We start from the raw sequence: 15,254 nt of genomic DNA, 5'->3' as shown, positions 1-15,254 counted from the left end.
AGGCTCGGAGGAGCAGTCACAAATATCCAGATGGCGGGGATTTCTCTCTGCTTTGGGTATTTCTCTCCCAGCTGGGCTCTGCCGAATCAACCCATTACGAATGGGATCACATAGAATGATTTGTGACAAGGAGCCATCCATTCCTGAGCACCCGGTCTCCTCATTACCGGGCCCTGAGAAACTCCGTATGGAATGGAGTCTGCCAAGTTTTATCAACCTGTTTCTGCCTGAATTCCCCCATCGCAATGTCCCAGGACATGAGCATTTTCAGGTGAGATGCTCATTAATCAACATTTTGTGCTTTATTTCTTATTTTACATATATTTTTCTCATTATTTTATCATATTGTCTAACCTCTAGGTCTTGGGTTACATAGCGAAAGGATCTTTTGGTCCCATTTTAAAGGTTAAGGATAAGTCGAAGCAAAAGATTTATGCAGTTAAGGTAAAATCTTTGTCTATAAGCCAGGCAAAATGTTGCATACACCCACTCATCCTTCATAATTATACGCATTTAAGAAACATGTTGTGCTGCCTAATGTGGAAACCATATATTTTTTTCAGAATTCTTTGATGAATAGAATTGTATTTTTCTTTTGTAACATTATAAATGTCTTTAATGTCACTTTTGATCAATTTTATGCATCCTTGCTGAAAAAAATATTATTTCTTTCAAAAAACTAAATCTTACTGACCCCAAACTTTTGAACGGTAGCGTATATGAACTGGTCTTCCTCTTCATGAGGAAGAATAAACAGCCTGTCATAGTTATGTTCATTCGCCATTTGTGTTTTTTTTTTTGTCTAATGTAGGTTATTCCAAAATCTGAGATTTTGCGCTTGGGAGTTTTGGAGCAGTCTAAGGAGGAAGTAGTAGTCCAGGTGATCCTCAGTTTTCTATGATGTCATCATTTTTATCAGGTCTAATGGTCTATGTCATCTTTTACAGCCACTGACTCCTAGCTTATGTCATAAGACATAAGTGTATTGTGTGTTTTAGTAGCAACAGGAAGGAAATAAAAGCAAATGTAAGCAGGTCTTTTTATCACCCTGGTACATGAGGTTTATGACTCACTGTACCTGTGCTCTTGTTGTCAAACTGTTGCTTTGCAGCGTCAGGTCCACCACCCTTTTGTCCACGACCTGCAGGACTGCTGGCAGACCCAGCGGCACATCTACATTAGTGAGTGATTCAGAACGCACCCCTGCCCCAACTCTCCTCCTGCCTTTCCCACCACTAAATCAGTTTTCCCTCACACCAAGTGCCATGTGGCCCTGACACAACAATCTCCCTGGAGCTCCTACAAACTATCATTCCACCTGAACTTTTTTTTTTTATTCTATGAGAAGCTGTGAGAAAAGTGAAAGTGACGTGACATGTGGCCAAGTATGGTGACCCATACTCTGAATTAGTGCTCTGCATTTATCCCACCCAAAGTGCACACACACAGCAGTGAACACACACACACGGAGCAGTGGGCAGCCATTTTTTTGCCTTGCTCAAGGGTACCTCAGTCATGGTATTCAAGGTGGGAGAGAGCGCTGTACGTTCACTCCCCCCACCTACAATCTCTGCCGGTACGAGACTCGAACCCGCAACCTTTGGGTTACAAGTCCGACTCTCTAACCATTAAGCCACGACTTCCCCTGGACATATCTAAGGACATATAAGGACATATCTAAAATGATACACTAAAGTTTATTAAAGTCTCTTTTGCTCACCAAGGCTGCATTTATCTGATCAGAAATACAGTAAAAAACAGTAATGTTGTGAAATATTATTGCAATTTAAAATAGCTGTTTTCAAAATATTTTCCTGAATTTTCTGCGGCCATAATTCCAGTCTTCAGTGTCACATGATCTTTCATAAATCATTTGAATAGGCTGATTTGGTGCTCAAGAAACTTTTTTTTTATCAGTGTTGAAAACATTTGTGCCGCTTAATATTTTTTAGAAAACCATGGCAATTTTTTTCAGGATTTCTTTGAATAGAAATCTTTTGTTAGTCTTAAATGTTACTTCTGATCAATTTAATGTGTCTTTGCTGAATTAAAGCATTAATTTCTTTACAAAAGTACTGACCTCAAACTTTTGAAGGTTGGTGAATGATCTGGCATTATATAGTAGAGTTGATGTGCCTAATAATTATTAATTAACTGACATTAAAGGTGAAGAGCCATTGGTGGGACTTCAGTACTCTCTCCAAATTCATGCCATTGGTCGAGTAAATGCTGCTGTGTCGGGATGCTCAACAAACAATCAGAACAATGTTTTGGAAGCAACTAGAGCCACTTTATTTCAGCTTATGAAATGGCTGACCTATAGTCATGCTGGGAGAGGAGAAAGTGTAAAAAAAAAAAAAAGAAACAAACACCTTTATTTTATTTTTGATTCTGTGTGGCACATTGGGTACAGAGTATCAGTCCGAGAATTCCCAAATTCCAAAGAATGAAAGCAATTCATGTTTTATAGCATTGGATCTCAACTCCACTGCTCTGCACATTTTGCATGTCTTCCTTATTTAACACAACTGATTAAGATCATCAGCTTGTTAGTGGAGAGCTTCCGATAAGTGTGTCCGATAAGAGAAACATACAAAATGTGCAGAGCATTGGGTCCCTGCAGGACCGGAGTTGTGAGCCTCTGTTGTATAGAATATGGGTGCTATCCATGGTGCTGAAGTCAGCCATCTATAGTTGAAAATCTAATTAGTCCTAGGAAGTTGTTATATAGTGTAAAGTGCATGTAACGTGACCCAAAGACTTTTGAACAAGGTTCGTCTAGGCAAACTTATTTAGTTCAAAAATAACTTAAATAATTTTGGCTTGAGAAAACCTAGACAGAAAGATTGAATGCTTGACGTTTGAATGATTTAAAGACATGCAGCCTCATATAGATAGATAGATGCTCAAATTTATGAAAAATTCAGAAATCATTGCCTTGCAAGTTTATTAAATAATTCTCCAAACTTAATTATGTTTTCTGCTACCAATAAAATAATCAATTTAAAGGGATAGTTCACCCAAAAATGAAAATTAGCCCATGATTTACTCACCCTCAAGCCATTCTAGGTGTATATGACATTCTTCTTTCAGACGAATCCAATTGGAGTTATATTAAAAATTGTCCTGACTCTTCCAAGCTTTATAATGGCAGCGGGCAGGTGTTTCTGTTCAACAGTCCAAAAGAAGTCCAATAAAGTGCATCCATCCGTAATAAAAAGTGGGGGGTGAATAAATGCCTCCTGTAGCAAATTGATGCGCTCTTGTAAGGAACATATCCATATTTAAAACATTATAACCACTTTTCTGTAGCTTGCGCTAACTGTCGCACGTGAAAGCCGCTCTGGGCGGATGACATAGGAAGTAGGCATAGCGCATGCGCCGGTGAGAAGTGATGAACGCGGAAGAACAAAACAAAACATCGTTCACAAATTAGAAGTACAAAATTAGGATTTGTAAAGAAAAATGTCAGAGGATTTCAATATAAGCCAAGAGGAGACTGGTTTTCCTTTGCTAAAGTAAGGAAACTTTGCTTCCTTTGATCCTGTAAACAAACATTGGTTTTCGCAAGACTAGCATATTCTCACAGGCGCTTACGCTACGCATACGTCCTACGTCATCCGCATACGTAATAGCTTCCGCTTATGACAGTTAGCGCAAGCTACAGAAAAGTGGTTATAACATTTTAAATATGGATATGTTCCTTACAAGAATGCATCGATTCTCTACAGAATTCTCTAGCCTTTATTCACCCCCCGGAGCCATGTAAAACACTTTTTATTATGGATAGATGCGCTTTATTGGACTTCTTTTGGACTGTTGTGGAACAGAAACACCCGGTCACTGCAATTATAAATCTTGGAAGAGCCAGGACAATTTTTTATATAACTCAGATTGTATTCGTCTGAAAGAACAAAGTCATGTACACCGATGGCTTGAGGGTGGCTATCATGGGCTAATTTTCATTTTTGGGTGAACTATCCCTTTAAAAGATTTTCCCCCCCTCAGTGAAGAAAATGCCAGAAAATCCACAGATTCAATATGGGCCCACTTATTAGTCACACTTTCAGGTTTTAGGACTCCTCAATCTAAACCTCAAGTCCTTTTTTCCCCCAGTGTTTGATTTCCCAGTGATCCTGACTGTGTTTGTGAAAGTTAATTTCCTTCTTTCACTATGGTGTTCACCCCTTGAATGTTTTCTCCTAGCTAAAGCTATGGGGATTGTCTCACTTCCTTTGATTACCACCTGATTCCTTCATTCACAGCCTGCACTGTTTTACTCCTATTTTTACTGACACTTAATTCAGTCTAGATCACTACTGGGATTTGTTTATATCAAGCTTAATGTTCTGTACTTTGTCTGATCATGATGTTTGACCAGTCAGTGGTCTGGATGAAGGCATAACTGTTAGAAACAGATGGTCTTCACTGATGTATTATGAATCTGGTCACGTGACAGATGTTTTCTCTGCTCCTAACCTGTATTAGTTGGATGTTTGTGTTTATGTTTGTCTAAATTTGGGATTTGCACATTCAGGCGCTGTTTATTTGATTGTTTCTGTTTATTCCCTCTCTAGTGTGTGATTACTGCAGCACAGGGGGACTTGTACACGTACTGGGTGATGATTGGTCAGTTTGGAGAGGATTTGGTAAAAGTGTTTGCTGCTGAATTAGGTTCTGCTCTAGGTAAGCACATCTATATGACAAGAAATACTTTTGGGGTCCGTAAGATTTTTTTTTATGTTTTTGAAATAAGTGTTTTATATTAACCAAGGCTTCGCTTATTTGATCAAAAATACAATGAAAACTGTAATATTGTGAAATATTGTTACAGTTTAAAAGAACTGTTTTCTATTTTAATATATTTTAAAATGTAATTAATTCCTGTGATGCAATGCTGAATTTTGATGCAAAAATGTAATGATGTTTTAATTTAATGACCTTAAGTAATGAATATGATCTCTAAAATGTCTGAACTCAAAAATGTCTTTAAAACATTCTCTGTTATATTTTTAACAGATGGAGAATGTCCTTCTAACAGATCAGGGTAAGGCAGTAGTCCCGCCAATAGAGGGTAGTGTGTGTCAGCTTTTTATTTTCTTGTAAACATGGAATGTTCCAGAACATCCAGCCAAAGAATATATTTCAATATTTGTTTGTTAAAATGTGAAAGTGAAAATATGACATCAAAGTCAAAATTGAACATCAAAGCTTATAAAACTCAAATGACATCAAACTACCATCTAATCATAAATGGAATATGTTTACAATATAAAAATAATAATAATTATTATGTAAATACTATCTAAATGTGAGGGTTTTTATTGTTTTATTAAAGGCCACCTACGACTAGCTGACTTCGGTTTGTCCCGGCGTCTTGAGCGTGGAGGGACGGCGTTCACTATTTGTGGAACAATCCAATACATGGGTAAATCTATAATAAAGCAAGAAACTAAAACAAATAAATGATTACTATGACGTACGTGGAATATATGTAGAATAATATACATAAATAGTCTCTTGAAAATGCAAAATGAGCAATTAATGATATTTATGGCCTACTAATGAAAGGATGTTTATATGTCTAGCTCTGTGTGGAATGTAAGCAAGATTCTTAAGAAATATGTGTTTTTAGCTCCTGAAGTCCTTAGCGGTGGTCCCTACAATCACGCGGCTGATTGGTGGTCTCTCGGCATCCTTCTTTTTGCATTGGCCACTGGAAAGGTGAGGACAAATGCACATACTGTATATTTGCACCAACATCTTGTGTTTTTCTGCCTAATGTGGGTAAAATTACATGTTTGCGTGTTTCTGTGCGAATAGATGTGTCGTTTCTGCCAAGTCATTCTGAACTCCCCCTCCCTTCGTGTTTGTCACAGTTTCCTGTGTCTCCAGAGCCGGACCACTGTAGCATGCTGAGGAGAGTGCGCAACGTCCCTTATGAGATGCCAAAAAACTTCTCTCCTCCTTTTGCTCTCCTGCTTACAGAGGTGAGACCTGGACCACTACTGGCCTGGTTATTCGCCAGAATGTTAAAATTGTATCAATCAAAAGTATCAATTTTGTCTCAGTTGTTTCTCCGCAAACCCTAAAAATAGACATAAATGAGGTCATTGTTAACATATAGTAAGTGTGTAGAGTTGTAAGTGAATTGTAAAAAAGTGAAAAAAGAAAATTATTCTGTCATCATTTACTCGAACTGTGCTCAGAATTTACCCTTCGCCGGGAGTTTGATTGACAGGCAATCTGACCAATCATAATGCTAAATCTGACATTTTATCCGACAAACAAACCATACATGACAGTAGATTAAAGTCAGTGGACTTGTACTTGTAAAATGGTATATTGACATCTTTCCGCGGTTGAAACAAGATACCTTCTGATGTTCATTCATGTCTATTTCGTGCTATAACTAGTAAAGAGGAAAAGATGATTGGTTCACAAACCACTTGAACTGAGGCACTACAGCGATCTGTCATGACACATTAAAGAGCCACAAAACGGTATTTATTGGTCGAATTTCTTTAAAAGCAACAAAATTTGAAAGCTGAGACTTTGTTTCATACCAAAAGTAACCTGTCTTGTCTGTCGGCGCATTGTCAGTGTTCTCTTTGCTCCGTGATGTATTTTTCACTGCATGAGAGCATGATGTGTGGTGTAAGAGTGCAATGGCTTGTCGGACATAGCAACAGTAACTAAGGGGCGGCAGGTCTTTGAGAAGGGTGATTGCCAAGATCCCAAAGTCATCAATCAAAAATCAGCTTTCAGTTTGTCATTTTCTGTGTTCTGTGAAACACAAAATAGACGAACTCTAGGAACCAAACAACACTAAACCCCACTGACTTCCATTGTATGGACAAAAAAACACATCTCAGAATATCTTAATGTTCCACAGAAGGTCATACAGTTTTGGAACAGTAAATGACGATAGACTTTTCAATTTGTCACATCATGTCACAATTTTGGGTGAATTGTCCTTTTAAAATGTATAACTTCTGATGAAGCTGAGCACAGTTTGAGACATTGAGATCCCTTCTGAATACTAATAACCTTTTATGTAATCGTTTGAACCCATCTTTCCTCTCTTCAGCTTCTTTGTAAGACTCCAGTACGTCGCCTTCGGACACTGGAACGCTTCAAGCGGCAAACCTTTTTCCACGGCACACCGTTTGATTCCCATCTGCTCCAAAAGACCCCCATGGTGCTGATCCTGGAGCTGAAGAACCGGCCTGACCGCCCTGCCAAAGCCCGTCGAGGACTGACCCTGGAGCCCTTCCCAAACTTTGATTGCGACTTTCTCTTAACCTCACCATGTACACCCACTGCTACAGACCTTTCCCCGACTCTGGCCAACATGGAGCGGGTAGAAGCGCTTATGCAAAGCTATGTACCTCAGGGCGATGCTTCCCAACGAGAAGTGTTTGTTTAATTTTTTAATACAGTTTGTCAGGAGTTTTTACAAGGGATGGTCCACCCAAAAATGAGAATTCTGTCATCATTCCAAACCTGTATGATTTACAGTACTTCTGTGGAACACAAAAACAAGATATTTTGAAGAATGTTGATAACCACACAGCTGACTTCCATTGAACGTACAAAAAATACAATAGAATTCGATGAGAACAGAAACTGTTTGGTTGCCAATATTCTTCAAAATATCTTCTCAGAAGAAATAAACTCATACAGGTTTGGAATGACATGAGGATGAGTAAATGAGAACAGAATTTTCATTTCTGGGTGGACCTTTAAATAGGAGTTTATTCTTCTGTGAAGGAATATAGTTGTTAAGTGTATTTCAATTTTATTGAGACGCTCTAATCCTTATGTTGAATTCCTTACCTTTTGTTGAGACATTTAGTGAAGTGTGGTTCATAGTTCCTCATATCCTTTGACATTATTTGACTATTTTGTCCTCATTAATATGCCATAGCTGCATTTTCATTAAACAAACATACCATCAATTCAGTTCTTCCTAGTTTATAATGGTTTGAAAGCTACACAAACCCTCAGGGATATACTTCAATGCTAAAAGAATCATATTGTCAAATTGATACCTATACTTTTATTATATGCTCAGCACTGTGCATTGTTTCCATATATATATATATACAGTGGGTACGGAAAGTATTCAGACCCCCTTAAATTGTTCACTCTTTGTTATATTGCAGCCATTTGCTAAAATCATTTAAGTTAATTTTTTTCCTCATTAATGTACACACAGCACCCCATATTGACAGAAAAACACAGAATTGTTGACATTTTTGCAGATTTATTAAAAAAAGAAAAACTGAAATATCACATGGTCCTAAGTATTCAGACCCTTTGCTCAGTATTTAGTAGAAGCACCCTTTTGAACTAATACAGCCATGAGTCTTTTTGGGAAAGACCCAACAAGTTTTTCACACCTGGATTTAGGGATCCTCTGCCATTCCTCCTTGCAGAGCCTCTCCAGCTGAAAGTGAAAATATGACATCAAAGTCAAAATTGAACATCAAAGCTTATAAAACTCAAATGACATCAAACTACCATCTAATCATAAATGGAATATGTTTACAATATAAAAATAATAATTATTATTATGTAAATACTATCTAAATGTGAGGGTTTTTATTGTTTTATTAAAGGCCACCTACGACTAGCTGGCTTCGGTTTGTCCCGGCGTCTTGAGCGTGGAGGGACGGCGTTCACTATTTGTGGAACAATCCAATACATGGGTAAATCTATAATAAAGCAAGAAACTAAAACAAATAAATGATTACTATGACTTACGTGGAATATATGTAGAATAATATACATAAATAGTCTCTTGAAAATGCAAAATGAGCAATTAATGATATTTATGAGGTCACTTTAATAAGTCATGAATATTCATTATTATTATAATCAGGTCGTGACCAAAGCCACGCCCCTAGCTGGATAGCTTTTTCTGAGCGGTCACGTTGCGTTGCGGCATTGAAACGGGAGGCTCTCGACAGTAGCATCAACCTCTCCTAAACAGGTAAATGATTGAAATCTTTATTTAAATATGTGTATTTAAAATTATAGTGACACTGCCGCTTTCTTGAATGACATTTACTCGTTCTGTAAACAGATGTTGAATATAATTTAGTTAATTCCTGCTGAAATTTTATTTTAAATATCTATTTTAATAGTGCAGCATCAGTTGTTCGCTTTGCATTAAATATTGGAAGTGAGTATGTATGATCCGACAGGTGGTTGTCTCATTTCGAAGGCCTTCTCCATCATTGTACAATGATAAACACGTTTTAGTAGTGTTTATAGCGGATATAAAAGCAGTCTTATTAATTTCGGTGTGAAATGTTAGTTTTTGAGGGTTCAAACACTCCAAAATCAACTATATTAAGAGATAAACATCATTATATCGACGTTCAATACATTCAATGTCACCCTGAGGTGAACAACCACCACCATCTCTCTCTCTTCCGTAAAACGTATTTAGAGTAGAGCTAACAGACAGCCGACAAACCCAACCTAACTTAACAGCGTTTACTTCACAGAATATGCTAATTAAAGCCTCATATGCACGTGCAGGTCTATACAGCATCACTGATGCGGCTGCTGTCTGCGGAAGGGAGTGTGGCCGAGCTGCACGTAGACATTTACTACATCACTGTAGCTTAGCCTAGCCTAGCTGAGGTGAGCTAACGTGATGAAATAGCGTTTCCTTTAGAGACGTAATACACATCCTTACAACATCACAAGCTCACAAACGAGATATTTAAATAATGTACGTCTACAGGTTTTGTAAAAGATGTCCTTCGCTCTAAATGTCGCCTTCGGGCGCTTTTGCCTCCCACTACACTCACTGCTAGCGAGGCCACCAGTGTTGCCAAACCCCTCCCTCAGAACCACCCTCAAAAGTCTCCATTTTTCACAAAAAGTCGCCAAATATGAAAACAAAGTAAATTTGGTAAAGGAAAGTGTGTATATGTGTATATGTATATATGCGTGTGTGTGTGTGTGTGTGTGTGTGTGTATGTGTATGTGTATGTGTATATATATATATATATATTTTACAAATGATGACAATATAAAAAAATATAACAAAAGATTAAGTATAACAAAAAATTCTGAAGTGAAATTAGGAAATGCTTGTGATCTGCAAGCACATCAAACATGATGGAAAGACACACAATGTTGGGAATTGGTTTTATGTGTCACCAAAGTGCATCCCTGTCCTGCTCAAATACAACAGATAAGAGATATTATGATTCTCCAAAAACAAAAATTTTATTCATACAAACTTATTTCAGTCAACACATTCTATTACTACAATGTAAGTGCAAAATACTGCATCCCAGCACACATGACACGACGATGCACTGTGTCTCTCTCTCAGTATCTGGTTGACATGACTATGGTTAAAACAAGATGTTCATTTTTTCTCCACTATCTTGATCGATGCTTATAATGAAAATGTGGTGTGGGTCATGGCAGGCGTGGCGTACTGCTGTGTTCACTGCGCAGACTCATTGGCATGATTGAGAGCAAACGTGAGAGGTCACGGGCCTACGGCAGGGTGTGGCCAAGTAAAAAATAAAAAATCTCCAAAAAATCGCTAGTTTTATTTAAATATAGACTGCGCTTGTCAAAGGAGGGGGCTTTGTTGAAAACGATGCGTTTGAGAGAGGCGGGGCATAGAGGACCTACAATAATGTACAGTTAAAGCATAATGAACATTAAAGCATGTCAACATATTCTGTTACACCAAATACACCAAATAATGATCTTTAAAATAGCATCATATGACCCCTTTAAGTTAAAGGCACAATATGTAATTTTTTGCTACTAGAGGGCGCGTATTCAAAAGAAACAAAGGTGTAGTTAGATGACGCCGTGACTGAGTGTGGAATCATGGAAGTTGTCGTCTTCATTCCCACAGCCGAAGCAATCCGATGGGACTCGGGCAGAAATCATGTTCATGGATGAGCTAATGTATTAAAGATTTATTAACGTCGTATTATGAAGCAGGGTGAGGCTGAAAGCCGTCGAAGAGAAACGAGGCCACTGAACGAGCATGGCACACGGCTCGAAAGCAGCGGAGCTTTTATTATGCCACAGTCAAGCGCTTCCGCTCCTTCCGGAAAGCAGTAGACGTAAGCAGCGCTGTTTTATCAAACTAGATACATTTGAAAGCTCTGTTGTAATGCTACTCTGTGCGGTCGTCACCTGTCTAATAAAATGCATAGCATATTAAAGCGTCTTTGGTGTTTCCATGTTTTCTACTAAACAAAAACCGAGAAATCGAGGGGTTATGACGTCATTGGCAGGCGACACAATGACACTATGGACACGCTCCGTGTCACTAGTTAAAATTGCTTATTTCTCTGGATTTAAACGTTCTTCGAAACATTTGGGATAATGTAAGTACACAAGTCAGTAAAATATATAACACTGTTCTAGTGGTTTTTACAAAAATCTTACATATTGTGCCTTTAAGCTAATTGCATTTAATATTATACATTTAAAACTATAATGCATTTTCATTTAATTGTAATTAGCATGCTGTTAGATAAAATATTACTTTCAATTTGCACCTAATTATATTCTTTTAAAGTATATTATTTCCATAATATATACACTTTTTAAAACTATGCTTAAGTCTTTTTCACAAGGAAAATAAATAAACCTTTTTAATAAAATGCTGTGCGATCCAGCACTTTAATTGTAGTAACAGACAGTGGGGCATGTCTAATGGGGATTGACAGCAGAGATTAGAGGAGTGGGATTGCATAACAGCAATAGAAAACACTCTGCTGGCTTTAGTCCATGTTATTATGCAATTCAGCCTCTCTGAAGAGCTTGTGTGGAAGAGTGGGCCGGAATATTAACCAGACCCTTTTAGATACCTTGAATAATGAGGCACAGTTTTGTTTATCCATAGCCAGCAGTCAGATATTTCCAAGACGACGAATTGTTGTTCCTTGTGTGACTTTCTTTGAGTTGTGTTTCTTGGCAGCAGAAAGTAGCCAGCTTCCCAATTGAGCCATGGTCTGATTCACAAATCAAGAACCATACAGGTGCATTGGTGTTTTTTTTTTTGTTAAATGTGAGCCAAAATCATCACAATTAAAAGAACCAAAGACTTAAACTACTTCAGTCTGTGTGCATTGAATTTATTTAATACACGAGTTTCACAATTTGAGTTGAATTACTGAAATGAATGAACTTTTCCACGACATTCTACTTTGAGATGCACCTGTAGTTTCTCTCTCTGTGTGTAACTATATAGCCAGCAATTACACATACATATACACACACGCGCGCTTAGCATCAGGTGGTTCTTTTAAATTTGTTTAATGCATGGCTAGCTCTGGAATATCCCTTATGTATGTGTGTGTGTGTGTGCAGAGATTTGCACCAATGTGTGAAGTTGTTGGTAAAATGGATGAAATTACATTTGTGTCGCTGCCATTCCTCTGTTGCAGGTTGCTTTGAGCCGCACACACCATGACGCACCAGTACCCCGCACTCACAGCTGAGCAGAAGAAGGAGCTGCAGGACATCGCTCAGCGTATTGTAGCTCCTGGTAAGGGTATCCTCGCTGCAGATGAGTCCACAGGTCAGTGAGGGTTTCATCTTATGGAAAAATACTCCCCCTCATGTTGTTCCAAGCGTGAACTATGCAGCAAACAGCTTTCTGTCAGTCCCTCTAACACAATGAGATGTATGTCTGCATCTATACAGGTAGCATGGCAAAGCGACTGAACCCCATCGGTGTGGAGAACACAGAGGAAAACCGCCGTCTGTACCGTCAGATCCTTTTCTCTGCTGATGAGCGCATTGACAAGTGCATTGGTGGTGTCATCTTCTTCCACGAGACCCTTTACCAGAAAGCTGATGATGGCACACCCTTTGCCAAAATGATCAAGGACAGGGGCATTGTTGTGGGAATCAAGGTACAAGATTTCATTTAAATTAATAATTTTATTCAAGTAGGATGCATTGCATTGATCAGAAGTGACAGTAAAGTCATTTAAATTGTTTCTAAAGATTTCTACTTCAAATAAATGCTGAAGAGATGTATCATGGTTTCCACAAAAATATTAAGCAGCACAATTGTTTTTAACACTGATGATAATAATAAGAAATGTTTCTTAAGCAGTAAATCGGCATATTAGATTGATTTCTGAAGGATCATGTGGCACTTAAGACTGGAGTAATGATGCTGAAAATTCAGAAAATACTCTCAGGACTCCTGGACTATTAGCAATGCTGCCATGACAGTTTGATCTAAAGCAGGTTGTCCTCTTTTACAGGTTGACAAAGGTGTCGTCCCTCTGGCAGGAACAAATGGAGAGACCACAACACAGGGTAAGCTTAGTCACTGATATCGTATTTGCTAAAATTGATGGCAAAAGTGATGTTTTGTTAATGGGATACCTGTTTTTCTTAAGGGCTTGATGGCCTGTCAGAACGCTGTGCTCAGTATAAGAAAGACGGTGCAGACTTTGCCAAGTGGAGGTCTGTGCTGAAGATCAGCGAGACCACTCCTTCAGAGCTAGCCATCATGGAGAATGCTAACGTCCTGGCTCGCTACGCCAGCATCTGCCAGCAGGTAAGTTCATTAAGTCTTGGCGGTCTTTGTGTTTGTCTCAAGGCAAGCAGGGTTGTTATTGTTAACTAAAACTATTAAAAGTCATTATCTGAATTGTTAATTGAATCTAAATATTAGATGGAAAAAAAGTTTTTTTTAAATTGCAACGTAGCAATGAGAACTAGCTGAAGTACTAAACTCACAAACTATAACTGAAATAAAAATAAAGCTAAATAGAAATATTTTTTTTAAATGGCAAAAAGCACATATGACGAACTTAAACAAATTCAAAATTGAAAAATTCAAATAATAGTTAGTTGAAAGTATGCATGAATTCTATAATGGTGTATAAATAATACTAAATAGCACTGAAGGCAAGAAATCCAAATCACAAAGATCTTGATGTGTATTTAGATATTTTAGAGAATTGTTGGATGGAGTTGAAGCTAATGCATAGATGTAACCAGTGGAGTGTGGCTTTTTTTGACAATATTGTCTGTTTGGTTTTTCAGAATGGGATTGTGCCTATTGTTGAGCCAGAGATTCTACCTGATGGTGACCACGACTTGAAGCGCTGCCAGTATGTTTCAGAGAAGGTACATAAAAAGTGACATCAATTTATAGCATTCAAACCAGACTTGATTTAATGAGTTGATACATTTACTTAACTTGACTTTATTTCCCATGTATCTCCAGGTCCTTGCTGCCTGCTACAAGGCCCTGTCTGATCATCACGTCTATCTGGAGGGAACTCTTCTGAAACCCAACATGGTGACAGCTGGACACTCCTGCCCCACCAAATACAGCAGTGAGGAAATTGCCATGGCTACAGTGACAGCCTTGCGCCGTACCGTTCCCCCTGCAGTAACAGGTGAGTCACGAGTCTAATGGAGAAACCTCAGCTGTGTTTGATTTAAGAATGGGGTTGGTGGGTTTTTTTTTTTTTAAGCATACAAAGATTGCCATGACGTAGATAACAAGAGGAAATGGCATGTTTAAAAAAAAAAGTGTGAGCAGTGAACAGTATATGGTGAGATCACAGTCCTATTTCAAAAAATGTGCATAATCCATTTCGAAATTGCTCTGGCAGGTGTGACTTTCCTCTCCGGAGGTCAGAGTGAGGAGGACGCGTCTATCAACCTGAACGCCATCAACAACTGCCCTCTGACAAAACCCTGGGCCCTCACCTTCTCCTATGGACGTGCCCTGCAGGCCTCTGCCCTCAACGCCTGGCGCGGAGATAAGGAAAATGAGAAGGCTGCCACAGAGCAGTTCATCAAGCGTGCTGAGGTCAGTTGATCAAATCCTTTTCCCATTAAGGTGCAGTCACATTAGCTAAAGGTCCATTGTCTATTGTCAGTAGTGTAGCAATGTATAATGCATAGCTCACACAGAAGTCACTTCCAAACCAAGCAGCTTTCTGTTGGCCAACACGGATAATCTGTGTGACCACCTTGAATCAGTTGCAAAATTTGTCTCTTGCACAATTTTATACAGATAATATCTATAAAATGTACATCTGATTTTTTTTTCTGAACTCATGAACTGCTAAACGTCATATAAATTCATAAGTCAAATAGGAACCTTTAAATATCTTTATCTATTTTTTGGGGGGCGTTTTTTTTAGTAAATACTGATATATATATATATATATATATATATATATATATATATATATATATACACACACACAGTT

The 15,254-nt window shown here is 38.2% G+C and overlaps 2 protein-coding genes across 3 annotated transcripts in view; both read left to right on the top strand.

The window, feature by feature from the left end:
- The first annotated feature begins 115 nt into the window (after positions 1-115).
- LOC107587275 (uncharacterized serine/threonine-protein kinase SgK494-like) lies at positions 116-7,429 on the top strand. The gene is given in 11 exon segments (XM_016274992.1): positions 116-271; positions 361-444; positions 812-880; positions 1,112-1,181; positions 4,578-4,597; positions 4,599-4,721; positions 5,020-5,047; positions 5,339-5,428; positions 5,636-5,724; positions 5,880-5,990; positions 7,091-7,429. Coding segments are annotated over 11 exon segments (1,179 nt in total).
- The window catches only part of LOC107587231 (fructose-bisphosphate aldolase C-like), an 18,251-nt gene continuing 3,376 nt past the window's right edge, over positions 380-15,254 (top strand). The window contains exons 1-9 of one of the 2 annotated variants that reach the window (XM_016274929.1): positions 380-391; positions 8,979-8,998; positions 12,450-12,583; positions 12,709-12,920; positions 13,281-13,335; positions 13,419-13,579; positions 14,071-14,154; positions 14,255-14,429; positions 14,649-14,848. In XM_016274929.1, the coding sequence (XP_016130415.1) occupies positions 12,472-12,583; positions 12,709-12,920; positions 13,281-13,335; positions 13,419-13,579; positions 14,071-14,154; positions 14,255-14,429; positions 14,649-14,848 (999 nt within the window). In that variant the 5' untranslated portion in view covers positions 380-391; positions 8,979-8,998; positions 12,450-12,471. Of the gene's footprint in view, positions 392-8,906; positions 8,999-12,449; positions 12,584-12,708; positions 12,921-13,280; positions 13,336-13,418; positions 13,580-14,070; positions 14,155-14,254; positions 14,430-14,648; positions 14,849-15,254 lie in introns of those variants that run through there. The other variant, XM_016274928.1, reaches the window with a different exon arrangement.

The sequence above is a fragment of the Sinocyclocheilus grahami genome, unplaced genomic scaffold (assembly GCF_001515645.1).
Source record: "Sinocyclocheilus grahami isolate Dianchi unplaced genomic scaffold, SAMN03320097.WGS_v1.1 scaffold91.1, whole genome shotgun sequence".
Taxonomy (NCBI): domain Eukaryota; kingdom Metazoa; phylum Chordata; class Actinopteri; order Cypriniformes; family Cyprinidae; genus Sinocyclocheilus; species Sinocyclocheilus grahami.
The sequence above is the reverse complement of the archived record's forward strand: the minus strand, read 5'-3'. Positions and strand labels throughout refer to the sequence as shown.